Source organism: Zalophus californianus, chromosome 13 (assembly GCF_009762305.2).
Source record: "Zalophus californianus isolate mZalCal1 chromosome 13, mZalCal1.pri.v2, whole genome shotgun sequence".
Classification (NCBI taxonomy): domain Eukaryota; kingdom Metazoa; phylum Chordata; class Mammalia; order Carnivora; family Otariidae; genus Zalophus; species Zalophus californianus.
In genome coordinates this window covers 11,976,623-11,990,684 of record NC_045607.1, presented here as the reverse complement: position 1 = coordinate 11,990,684, position 14,062 = coordinate 11,976,623, and the positions used below count along the sequence as shown (strand labels likewise).

General features: G+C 37.1%; 1 protein-coding gene across 3 annotated transcripts in view; it reads right to left on the bottom strand.

Annotated features, from left to right (window-relative positions):
- The window catches only part of RC3H2 (ring finger and CCCH-type domains 2), a 49,543-nt gene extending 36,273 nt beyond the window's left edge, over window positions 1-13,270 (bottom strand). For all 3 annotated transcript variants that reach the window (XM_027615000.2, XM_027615001.2, XM_027615002.2), the window contains exons 1-4: window positions 13,031-13,270; window positions 6,405-6,702; window positions 3,715-3,832; window positions 549-782 (exon numbers count right to left, since the gene is read on the bottom strand). In XM_027615000.2, coding sequence (XP_027470801.1) covers window positions 549-782; window positions 3,715-3,832; window positions 6,405-6,635 — 583 coding nt within the window. In that variant the 5' untranslated portion in view covers window positions 6,636-6,702; window positions 13,031-13,270. The remainder of the gene's footprint in view (window positions 1-548; window positions 783-3,714; window positions 3,833-6,404; window positions 6,703-13,030) is intronic.
- Window positions 13,271-14,062: the final 792 nt, after the last annotated feature.

Below are 14,062 nucleotides of genomic sequence, written 5' to 3'. Positions count from 1 at the left end.
CACACACATTCACACACAAAATTCTACCTGACTATAGTTCTAAATCAGAAAGGTAAAATAATAAAGCTCTAAAAGGTAACAGAGAAGTGTACTTCATTCATAACCTTGTTATAGGTAAAGATTTTTTAAATAGAATTTGGATGGTAATAACTATGAAGGCCTCAACCCCAGTGATTATTTTTTTGTGTGCAATTTCTGTTTTCCAAGTCTTAAAGACAATTTTTAAATTTTTTTTATTAAAAAAATACTTTTCCTTTACTTACTACCTGTATAATCTCAGGCCTCTAATTTGGTTCTTTAAATTGTGAAAGCGGATCTGTGTCACTTCTTTTGAAGGCTGCTAAAGATTAAATGAGAAATTTATTCTAAAATGTTACAGTACTATCACATAGATTATGATTACAAAAACTGGTTTATCTTTAATTATGTCAAGATTTGTGTGTATAACTAAAGATGGGTTGAGTCTGGGGATTCTCAGCTAACTCTAGAAATTGGCATCCTCTTGCCCTGATAGCCAGTAAGAGAGACAAGATAGTGATCTATCCTACCTGGCCCTAGAAACTGGCATCCTCGAGCCCTGACAGCAGCCCACAGGTTGGCAGACAATTGCTGGGGATTCTGGTGCTGTAGTATTAGTTCTGTTACAGTTCTTTCTCCAAGTGAACGGGCTGCTCGCATGGCTCTCACACGACCTTCTTCCTCCACCAGTTGACAGTTTACAAGTGTCACCAGTTTCCTTTGCATTGGACGGCTCAGTGCACTCTGGTTCAAACTAGCTACACCTTTAAGAGAAAGGAAACAAAGTATTTTCTATTAAATAAGACAAGCTACTTTTCATTACCCATACTTAACTATGAAGCCATAATTTGTAATGAGTCCTTCCACTGTTTTAACAACAAGAGTATTCTGAATCTGTTTATTACTATTCTATGGTAACAGGAGTCTAATTTGCAGTTATTTCAAATTTTATTTAGGTATCCTGTTCTCTGGGTTGCATGTGTCTCTCAAGAGAGTACTTCGGGTTTATTTAGTATTTTTCATCCAGTTAATTAATGAAATGTTTAATCAAAATGATTAATAACAGCTCTAATTTTATTGTATACATGATATTTAGAAATACAACTTAATGGCAAGCTCTTAGATCATAATCCCTTTCCTTGACTCACGGATATGCTCCAGCAATTCTTTCCTCTCTCCCACATCATTACTTCTTCCCCTTCTATTTGACTGCTTCCATCAGCGTACAATAAAAACAAGCATGCTGTTATTTCATCCATCTTAAAAATAAATATATCTTTTTATTCATCCCTCTTTGCCTACCGGCTCTGCCCCATTTCTTTCTTCTCTTGTGTGGCAAATTCTCTAATATTGTCTATATCGGCTATCTCCAAATTTCTTGCTTCATAATCTTTAAAACCTACTCCAATCAAGTTGTTGCTACTATCACTTCATCAAAACTGCCCATCACGACAATTACCTCTACTCTGCTAAGTCAATGGTCAATTCTCGGTCCTTAACTTACTTCACCTTTCAACAGCCCTGAACACAGATGACCACTCCTAATTCCTTTCAACACTTTCTTTACACTCCACCCTCCTGCTTTTCTTCTTTCCTTTTATTCCAGGTCTTCTTTTCTGATTTCATTTCTTCTTCCTGACTTCTTAATGTTAAAGGGCCTCAGGACCCAGTTTTCCTTCTCTATCTACATTTATCACGTACCTGATCTTAGCCAACCTTATTAATTGCTGTAAATACTACCCATATGTTAATGACTCCCAAAAGTACAATTTCTATACCTCATTCCTTAACATATATCCATTGGTTACACAATAGCATCCAAATGAAGATTTGACTCCTCAAACATAATATGACTAAAACTGAACTCCTGATCTTCCCATCTAAACTTGATCTACCTTCAGTATTTCTTGTCTAGGTTGATGGCAATCTCTTTTTCCAGATGCTCAGACCCCAAAACCCAGGAGTCATCTTTGATTCTGCTCTTTCTCTCATACCCTATGTGCAATAATTTAGGAAATCCTCTTGACTCTACCTTCAAAATATACCCACACCATTCACTTCTTACTACCTCTACTGCTACTCTTGGCCCATTAGCCTATAAGCCAATACCCTGCTCCTACCCTTCCCTTCCACACTGCATTCTCAACAGAGCAACTAGAGAGATCCTTTAAACAATAGTCATATTGTGTCACTCCTCTGCTTAAAACCCTAGAGTGACTCCCCAATTTCACTTGGAGTAAAAGCTCAAATCTTTAAAATGGCTTGCAAGTCTGCACATTATCTGGTCTTACCACTTCCTTCATCTATGTCCTTCTGCTCCCCCCCTAACTCACACTGCTTCAGACACACTCCTATTATTTTCTTTGAAGATACTAGGCATGCCTTGGGGATTTTGCTATTGCCTCTCTGGAACTTTTTTTTTTAAGAGTTATTTATTTATTTGAGAGAGAAAGACTATGAGGGAGAGAGAATCCCAAGCGGACTCTTTGCTGAGCACAGAGCCTGACACGGGGCTCGATCTCAGGACCCTGAGATCATGAACTGAACCGAAACCAAGAGTCAGACACTTAACTGACTGTGCTACCCAGGTGGCTCGGTCCTTATTGCCTCTCTGGCACACTCTTTTCCCAGGAACCTACATGGCTAACTATCTCACCTCTTTCATCTCAAGTTCAGAAGCTACCTTCTTAATGAGTCCTACACTAACCAACTTCTGTAAAATTGCAACCTGCCCTTGTCCCCTCACCCTGACATCTCTGATCCCTCTAAATGTATTATTATACTTTCATAACAATCAATTGTAACATACTATATAATTTTTTATTACACTTGTTTACTATACTTTCTCCCTTTTCTAAAACTTAAGTGCTATAAGGGCAAGCATTTTACTCATGTATGCCAAATACCAAAATAGTGCCCAGCACTGACTACATGCTTGTTAGATATCTGTTCAGTAAATGAACAACTGAATGAATGAGGTATATAAACTAAGTTTCTCAAGGAAATCACTATGTCCTTAATATTCAACAGTGCAAAGCACAGAGCAGATATAAAATAAATATTTGATTGATTCATCTATGATGCATGGGTCACTGGGTATGCGGTGATGAACAAAATAGAATTCCGTTTCTGTCACAACACTTAAAATAATTTATTGCACTTATATGCCTATCTCCCCCAATAGACTGAGATCTGTGAAGGCAGGGACCCTAACCACTATTAAATGCTCAATAAAATTGAATGATTGGATGAATACATGAAATTGTCTTTGTAGGACTTATTAAAATTAATATTCTGCTACAGCACTATTATTTTAATGAATACGAACTGTAGAAATCTCAATATGTAGTGTCTGATGAATTCTTAAAATAGTAACAATATTGGTTATTTTCAGTTTCCAAGAATTGTCCAAACTTTTAAAACTTAAATTAGGGGCGCCTGGGTGGCTCAGTCAGTTAAGCATCTGCCTTCGGCTCAGGTCATGATCCCACAGTCCTGGGATTGAGCCCCACATCAAGCTCTCTGTTCAGCAGGGAGCCTGCTTCTCCCTCTCCCTGCTGCTCTACTTATTTGTGCTCTCTCTCTCTCTGTCAAATAAATAAATATCTTTAAAAAATTAAAAAAATAAATCTCAAAATTTAACAGGGTATATTACCAAATCCTGCTCACCAGTAAAAAGACTTTTTATGAACTTACCTTTACCTCCACTTAGTGGTTTCAAGTAGAGTGCCAAATCCTCAACACATTTCTTTGCAACCTCATAGTGTTTGTTCTCACCTAAATTACTTAACTTTATTGACTGATGATCTGGTACCTAAAAACAAAGAAAAATCGAGGAAAGACATTCATCCAGCTCATGGAACTGTTATTTATATATTTGATAATAATCTTAGTGAGTATAAAAATTATAATACAGAGACAATACATCAAAGTAGTTTAAGTAAAATTAAAGCCGAACACCTAGTCAAACTGCTTTCCAAGAACCAAGGTTACTATACTTAATAGCAGGGGCTCGGTGTATTAATAAATGGAGAAAGCAGCAGGTAGTTAATAATACTGTCAATGTTAAATTTCTTAAGCTTGATAACTATGCTATAATTTTGACAGATATTAACATTAGGGGAAGTTGCAGGAAGTTATACAGGTTCTCTGTACATTATTTTTTTGCAACTTTAAAAAAGGTATTTCAAGATAACTAGAAAAAAAGTACTTAACACCTTCTCACTATATAATTCACTTATTATATTTATTGATAATGGTCTGTCCCCTTTTTGTAGAATAGAAACACCACAAGACACAGTATTTTTTTTTTTTTTTAAGTAGGCTCCATGCCCAGCATGGAGCTCAATGTGAAGCCTGAACTCATGACCCTGAGATCAAGACATGAGCTGAGGTCAAAAGTCAGACACTCAACTGAGTGAGCCACCCAGAAGCCCCAAGACCTTAATGAAAGGTCAAAACTTGGGCATAAACTGCAGCTCTGCCACCTCCATGAGTGATCTTGAGTAAATCACTTAACTGCTCCAACTCATGGTTTTCCTATTTGAAAAATGGAGATGAAAATCCTTATTTCATACTGCCACCATGAAAATTCAATTTAATCCAACAAATATTTGTATTTATTAAGTATATTAGGGTGTTCAGTCAGTTGTCTGTCTTTGGCTCAGCTCATGATTCCAGGGTCCTGGGATTGAGCCCTGCGTCTGGCTCCCTGCTCAAGTGGGGAGCCTGCTTCTCCCTCTCTCTGCCCTTCCCCCCCCACTCGTGTGCTCACTCTCTCGCTCTGCTCTCCCTCAAATAAATAAATAAAATCTTTTAAAAAATATATTTGTATTTATGGAGTACTTAACATGTTCCAAACACCGTTTTGGGCATTAGGCAATTATCAGTGAGCAAAACAGACAAAATTTTTTGCCCCTGGAGAGCTTACATGCTCGTGAAGAGAGAGGATGGAGCCAATAAATCAAAAAACATAATAAATAAATAGGTAGTATGATAGAAAGTGATCAGTAAAAACTACACAGCAAGGATAAGGGGGATTGGGAGTGCTGGAGAGGGGCTGCAATTTTAACAGGTGTGGTCAGGATAGGTTTCCTTGGGAATCATGACATTTGAATAAAGACTTGAAAGAGGAGAGGTAATAAACATTCTAGGCAAAGATAACAGTCGCTACCAAATCCCTCAGGTGGGAACATGTTTGGCATATTTAACAATTGGCTAGGAAGCAATATAGCTTAAGCAGAAAGAATGACGTCAGTAGTAGCAGGTGGGGCTTTAAAGGTAACAGAAATCACACTGTATAAGCCTGTAGGCTATTAAGCCTGACTGAGAGGACATTTATAAATGACAAAACATAATACCTGACCTATATAGCAGACGCTAAATAAATGGCAGGTAGCTAGTATTATTACAGTCTATAGTATTTATGGATCTAAGATGCCACTGTTTGCAAAAGGCACTATTATTTTATGTGCCATTAAGAAAAACTGCTGCCAATTATGACATACTATTGATTATAGATACATCTCGATTTCACAGTGTCTAACTGGATTATGAACATTGAAAATATGTTTTAAAAGAAAAACTTCAAATATCAAGGTACTAAAAGAATGGAATATTTTTAATTCACTGAATTTTCTAAGAAGTGATTAAACAGAAAATTCCTCTCTTGCTTTAATATATAGTGCATGATGTACAGAATTTCATCTTCTTCCTTACCTGTAAAATGGGGATAATAACTATCTGAAGAGCTATGGAAAGAATTAGTAATAATAGTTGTTGAATACTTACTATCATACCTAACAAAGTAAGCCTTTATTAAATGGAAATTATTATAAGTCTAGGGTCTTGGTCTGATTTCAGTAAAATGATTATAAACAAGAAATATTAATTTTATAACACATGAGCATAAAAAACTGTGAAGAATTTGGTACTGATACTCTGGAAATTGGTTCATTCCTAAATAGACCTTATTTTCTCATTTGTAATATCATCCTAAAAGTCAAGTGAAGTTAAAAAAAAACTCCAAAACCTCCATTTGAGGGTCCCAGTTGATTGGTATCTACCCAAAGCTTTAATTATATTTCTTTTCATATCACCTAATGAACACGCTTATTTAAAAATGTCCCTTATCCACCAAAATAAATTATAAACATAAATTTTGACCACAGCACTGAACACAAACACATAACTATAATGGAATTTGTGGTTTTGCATAAGAATTTATGATATTATCTAAAGAAAATTTTTGCAGAATACAATCATGACATCAGATATACTGAATATTTTTGAGGTCTCAAGTATCACTAGACACACTTTGTACCCCTTAATGAACAAAGGTCTATAATTATTACATATACCAAATTAGTAAAATCTTGAAAGCTTACCTGGGCTCCAACTAACTGGAGAAGTGCAAAGTTGACAGGAAGCACATCAATGTCTGTGTTGATGGCAGTCTGGTCAAAAGGACAAGCTTTTCGGTGAAGTTTATTCAAGCAGGTCTTGCAAACAGTGTGTGAACAACCTAAACTGATGGGTTTGTGCACATTCTCATCAAATTCATTATAGCAGATTGGACAGGACAGAAATTCTGTCCATTGAGCTGCCTGCACAGGCATTGTGGAAGCTGGATGCTCGGGTTAGCAGTCTAGCAGATCATTATTTTGCTGTGTAGTGTTTTGTAAGCTGGAAATGGACAAAAGTAAGAATTAACCACATAATATTCATCATTCACCTTTTAAGAGCTAACTGTTTAAGTCAACCATCACAGATTCAAAACCTAAAATACTCTGAATAATTTTATATGCTTTGGATGTCTTTTTCTTTAATTTGCTGAATTTGTTAAATTTCTGAAATTTTGTCCAGAAACAATATCTGTATAGTGTCCTTTTCAACGAAACATATTTATATTGGTTGCTCAAAGAATAGTTGACTATCAAAGCTTTTATGTATTTTTCTTGATGACCACATCAAATAAGTAGATTAACTTTCCATGTTTCATTTTTAGGAACACAAATTACTTTGGATTGCTTAGGTTTTTTGGATAGCTACTACCCCCAAATATATTAAGAAATGGTCTAAGAGTTATTGGACTTTGAAAACTATTGATCCAAAGAATATCATAGTGAGTCAAGTGTGAAGAAACAGCCACCTGAAATGACCAAGTCAGATAAGGATATGTTCAACTTGGCAGCTTCACAAAAGAGGAAATGTCTGGTCAAGATTTGACTAAGAGCCTAACAAAGGTACTGAAAATCAAAGTATGTGAGATGATGATGACAGAGCAGTTTGTCCAAAAATTAAAAAAAAAATGCTAACCTTAAAATACAGAAATACAGTGCCAAAGTTAAAAAAAAATTATCTTACAAATCTAGAATGTGGTTCCCTACAATACTTTTGACAAAACATATCTTTTAGTGAGAGAGGTATACAGATACATAACCCCAAACTGTCAGGTCCAATGAGCAAGATATGGAAGAAGCAATATTCTCACCTAATAATTCTAAACAGAAAAAAAACCAAAATATAAATTTTTATCTTTACATATGATTAAAAGGCACATGGAAAAAAAAGACAGAATTCTTTTTCCTAAGATTAAAATGTTTATTCCATGATTTGTAATAAAATATTTGGTATCAAAACTATACTGCATTCTAAAATCTTTAGATACCTAACTTGAACACTCTATATTTCACAAATGTTTCCTATTTTCCAATTCAAAACTTACATAAGTCTGACAAAGGTTCTCTGGTGAACAGATATCTAGGTATTTAGGGCAATTAAATAGCCACTACTTTATTTCATAAGAATGTTTACCAACCCAAATATCTTAGTTCCACAGAAATCAGATGTTTAAAACTATAGTCAGATTCAAGACAGAAAAGTATATAACTGATTCTCCAATATCCCCACATCCAAATGAAGAATTCTGTTAGCCTTTATTTTGCTTTTATGTTCACAAAAGCTAAGGTTTCAAAAAATATCTTGGTAAATGAATCACAGGGCTTGTTATATAAAAAGCTCCCTGTACAAATTTCTCCTTAAACAGTTCTAATGTAAAGTATCTAATATCTTTATTTTTAAACTAGCCAAATCTTGCAAGTTATACTTATTTTATACCTTTTACCCTTATATTGCCACATCTATTAATGCCATCAATCTTAAACCCAGTTAGTCTGCTTCCAACTTTAGAGATGAGCACTGAACAGGTGAACACATCACTTCTTGAAGCTATTTTACATTTGAAATGTTCAGTTTTCTAGGCTGTAGAATTATACAAGGAAAAGGCTTCTGAGGGAGAAGGCATTTTATATTAAATCTACTCAGAGCCCTAATTTATTTAATAACCTGAACCAATAAAATATTTATCAAAACAAGACACTGCATCTATTTTTTCATAATGGCCACCTGTTTGGAAATGCTAATTTTGTGGGTTAGGGTATCACACTGTGTAACAGGAAACTAGTAGGAAACACTTTTTCCTTATTTCGTTTTCCAAGATCACCCTGAAATGCTTTACATTAGTAAATGAGTCGGGGGTGGGAGAAGCTGTTTAAGTTTGAACTAAACATAAAAATGCTATCTTTCATATTTTCTTTCCCATGTTAGTTTTCAAGTATTTCAAACTACTCCAGAATATACTTAATAGTTTTATGTTATAATATCTCACATGTGTTTCTAGGTCTACAAACACCAGATGCTGTAATATAATTAATACTGAGAACTTTGATTTCTAATAGAAACTCAATACCTTAAAAAAAAAAAAGAAAAATTCTGCCAAAATTGGTCAGTAATTCTGCCAAATTCTCCTGCTATGTGTCAGAGTCTAACTTTCTGACAGGAAAAGTATGTACTAAATTCTCCTTATATAATAAGTCATAGGAAAAGTTTTTTTTAAATGTTTTTCTTCAGTACCATTATCAATAAATTTTAGATTCCTCAATTAAGATAAAGACAAAATAAAATTTTATCTAAAACACAGAAGCAGCTTATATAGTCCACCGAAATTTTTAATTCGGGATGGCAAAAGTGACTTTAATTTCTTCCTTTTTTTGACTTTCATTTCTTTAAAAAAGGCACTTCGTAAATATTTACCTAGGAATTATTTTTATAACCAAAAATGATACATAGCCTATTGTCTTTATTAATTCCATAGTAACTTACTTGACTCTATGGAATTCTAAATTGCTAATAACACTTAGAATTAATAGTCAAGTATCAAACCTGAAAATACTCCCAAAACATCTCAAACTGAGATAAAATGGATTAAAAAGCCAAAACTCAAAACAAACAAAAAGCCCACAACTCTAAATACATAGAGACTATTTAAGAAAAACATTCTAATTAAATTACTTGTATTAACTAAGTAACTTTCAATTACTAGTCAGTAAAATTGAAGAATAACAAGATAAAGCAGAGAAGAAACACTACATTATAGGTGCGACCTTAAAGATTTTCCTCAAGTAATTTTCCAGGCTATAAGTCCCTTGTTATGAATACTAACTTGTAAAATAGAAAAAGTAATTAGTAGACATCTCTGATATGATGCAAATTATGCATTGCTTTATTAGGAGCAAACTGCATACCAGCTAAGTACTCTCAGTTTTTGTTATTAGTCCACCATGAGATTATGCAGCCAGTTCTGTACTATGCCACCTGATTTTAAAGTGCCAGAATAAAGTTTATACTTCTTTCACTATTGTATAATAAAAAATATCTAGTATTTTACAATTCTCTTCATAAAAATCTAGACATTAGGGCTCAAGTCTGTTAATTAAGACATTCATTGTTTGTTTAATTATTATTATTTTCTAAGATTTTATTTATTTGACAGAGAGAGACAGCGAGAGCAGGAACACAAGCAGGGGGAGTGGGAGAGGGAGAAGCAGGCTTCCTGCTGAGCAGGGAGCCCGATGTGGGACTCGATCCCAGAACCCTGGGATCATGACCTGAGCCGAAGGCAGACGCTTAACGACTGAGCCACCCAGGCGCCCAAGACATCCATTGTTTTCATTTTAGCTCACCCATGTGAGGAATTTAAGCTCCCGAAATGAAAAGCACTGAAAAGCACTTCTCAGTTCAGAAACCTTACAAATAATTAGTTTTAGACTTCGAAAGTTATATTTAAAGCATCAGGTACAACTGAGACCTTAGCCTATAAAACAGCAAACAAAACCAATGGAAATAATCTGCAAACTCTAAAACTCGGCACTAAAACATACTGAAGGGACTGGAGGAAAGAGAATTGAAGTACAGTTTTAAAAGACTGCTATTATAAGTGACTGTAGTATAAGTTAGGAAAGATACAGGACTCAAGTTTTTTCTTAAATCCACCCTGAGCCTGAACTCAGTTTTTTAATCAGTATAAGATTTAATTTCCCATGTCTTCTAGTGTAACACTAATGGGATAATTTTCTATTTTAATTAGCATATCCAATAAAGTTTTGCTTTGGTGATGACAAGACATGAACAATATTTATTTTTGAGACAGAACTTACTCACTTCTGCCTATCAAATAATGGCCACTGGATAACTTTATTCTTCATATTACGAAAGTCCTTAGCTTTTTGATTATTCTGATTGCAAGATGATACTGTCAGGAAATTTTTGGTTTTCATGTGCCTACTTTTATTCAGGTAATTTATTTCTCAGAAGAGCAGTGCTGTTTTAAACAGTGCTGTCTAATAAAAACATGATGTGAGCCACAAGTAATTTAAAGTTTTCTAGTATTCATATTAAAAAAGGGAAAACAGATATTAATTTTAATAATAGAATTTAACCCAATTTATCCAAAATATCACTTCAATATGTAATCAATATAAAAAATTAAGGTAGCTTAAATTTTTTTTTTGCACTAAGTCTCTGAAATCTGATGTGTATTTTATTTTACATTGATACTACATCTCAATTCACACTAGCCACATTTCAAGTGCTCAACTGCCACATGTGGCTATTGGCTTGTATTGGACAGTGCAACTCCAGAGTACTTAAAATTATGAAGTAATAATCAAAACTAACTTTTATTAAGAATTTGAGGTGAAAGTCACAACCACACTTAAGTTTTCATAAAACTAGAAAACCTGAGAAATATAAAGATGTAACTTACAAGTTACGAGACTGGATGCAAAACATTACTTCTGATTTTCAGCTCGCTTTATTTTACCACGTTTCCTTTTTCCATAACTAGAAAGTGAAACTTCAATGCAGTCCAACCAAAACAACAAGTGCTTATTATAATAAGGCCTTGTTATAAGTTTATTTAGCATTCTTAGATACTGCATATAGCTTCGAAGTTTCATTTCTGAACACAAAATTTTGTGTTAAAAGGATGCTTCCCCCCCAAAAGAATTTTTGTTAGCTTTTTCAGACTGGAAGATATAGCAAATTACAAAAGCAGAAAGTGAATTAATGAAAACATACGAACAATTAATGAAAACATATGAACAAAGGACATAAGTCTTATATGTCAGGTCAACACAACAGTAATAACAGATCAGGAGTAACTCAAGGGATCCACTAATGAACAGAACTGCAACTAAATCTTCAAAGAATAGGAGGCAATTTGAATTTTAACATCTGCTTTTTCTAACCATGTTTGGAATATACGCTTAACATTTTGTCCTTCTAGCAATTTTCCAAACTCTAAAATTTGGAAAACATGAATCTCCAAATTAACAAAAATAGCAGTACTAAAAAATCTGACAGGATTTAATGGCCTCTATTCCTTCAAAAACTAATGTGGAATGAACACAGGAAAAGGATGTTATAACAGTGGTGTTGCTTTTTAGATAGTAAAAGAAGGTAATAATGGCAAAATTCATGAACTTTTCTTAATGTTTGAAAAGCCTTAACTAAATTTGTGTATTTAACTAGAAAAAGGCCACAGAGGGTAACTAAAACATGTTTCTTTGCTTTTGGGTGAAATTATATCAGTGTAGTGTAGCAACGTTTGCATTCTCGGGTTAATCAAAAGTTCCTATTGGAACTTAATAGTTAGAATAATACAAAAATGGAAAAAAGGTTACTTAAGCACTTTGTAATAAAAAGTCGTTCTACTCACAGCGGTTTGGGGGGAGTGTTGGAATTAAAAAGGGGCCCAGGTAAGGAGAGAGTAGGAATTAAAAGAAGGGAACCTAGGTGGTTATTTAAAAATAAAACAGGCTGGGAATCACGAGATTAGATCTACTTCATGTCAGTGATTACTTGAGACTATTTTGGTGTCAAGGTTCTACCTTGCCGGTATCTTAAACTCCTCTGTGATTAGAAGGATGGAAATGACAGCTACTCTCATGTTCTCCCTTCCTGAAAGCTAAGCGCAGAGAAAAGTAAAGCTGCTTCTGAGAAACAAAGATGCTTTCTACCATTCTTCTAAGATGGTGGAAGAGTCTCCTTAAGAGGTTTCCCCAAGAAAGAAAAATGAAAGAGGGAAAGAAAGCCACAGCAGAATTCCCTGGCCGTGTTTCATGCCATTGCTCCGTCACATCCACTGTGCAACCACTCTGGTCCGGCCATCTCGTTCCCAGGAGGTTAAGCCCTCCCAGGGCATTGTTTGGCCGCGGTCCCTATTTACCACTCAGATCGCCTCCACCATCCCTGCTCTGAGATCTCGGGAAGCTCCAGGACAGAATGCCGAAAAGCTAGGAGACGGCTTGGTTTCGAGGACCTCCTCCAAAACCCCTCTTGCCAACTGGTGTAGAAAAGAGAAAGAAAACCCTGGCCTCTGCTTGGGTGGGTTCCTTAAGGGTCAGAGGCTTCCCCTCCGCCGGTGTCGAAGGGAGGTGGCCATTTGCGCCGGGCGCTCGGTATTGAAAAAGCCCTACCAGAGAGGGGCCTCCGCAGGCCCCGGTCTCCGGGCCCGGTCCGAGCGTCAGGTGCGGCCCTCAGTTCCCAACCCTCAGGGCACCGGCGACGACAGCACACAGGCCCCGGGCTGAGGCCGGTCTCCCGCCCGACCGCCGAGGACTTAGGGACCCGAGCTAGGGCCCGAGCCGCATCGTGCCCGCCCCCGCCCTACCTGTGGGGGCCCGGGCGGGGTCGCTAAGGGCCGCTCCCGGGAGCCCCGCGACGGCGCGGCTCGGCGACGGAGGCGCCTCGTCTCGCCGGGGCAGAGCTCGGCGGCGGTTTCACGACCTCAAACTCCATCGGGAGCTACAGGGACAGCCCCGTTGGCGGCGGCGGAGGCCGCGACGGGGCCTCCTCCTCCTCCCTCCGCCTCCGCCTCCTCCTCCTCCTCTCCACGGAGGCGGTCCTGGAGGGATCCCGACCTAGCTCTCGCGAGAAGATACTCCCCCTTTCACGCGAGATCACGCAGGACTGGGAGTAAAGGAGGTGGAAGGAGAGTAGTAGCCCCCGCCACCTGGACTGCGCATCAGCTTCCCTCTGGTCGAGTCTAACCACCACTGTCACGTGACTGGGGAGCCCCGGAGCACTGTGGGAGGTTGCTGTTAGGAGGCTTAGGCAAGCCGAAAGGGTTGATGGGAAACTCCCCGCACCTTCATCGGCGTCTTAAGCCAGCCTCCTAGACAGTGATGTGAGGCAGTGTCTGACTCTCCTTGTGAAAAAAGTGGTCTCCATTGAGCATAATCTGATACATCTGTATTATATTCTATGCACTGTCCCGTAATAAACACTGACCCATTCCCTCAATCCCTCCACATATTTGCCAAGCAACCTCCCTATTTAAAAAAATAAAAAGAAAAGCATTTGCTTGGCAGGCACTAACACAAATCTCTTTATTAAAAAGAAAACTGAACTCCTTAGACGGTGGCAAGGATCAAAATTCAATTAATATCTCAAATATTTGTTGAATGAGGGGCACCTGGGTGGCTCAGTCGTTAAGCATCTGCCTTCGGCTCAGGTCATGATCCCAGGGCCCTGGGATCGAGCCCGGCATCGGGCTCCCTGCTTAGCGGGAAGCCTTCTCTCTCCCCCACACCCCCTGCTTGTGTTCCCTCTCTCACTGTGTCTCTCTCTGTCAAATAAAGTCTTTAAAAAAATTTTGTTGAATGATTTTTCACAGCAAACTGTAAAGCAGAAATTACTATGT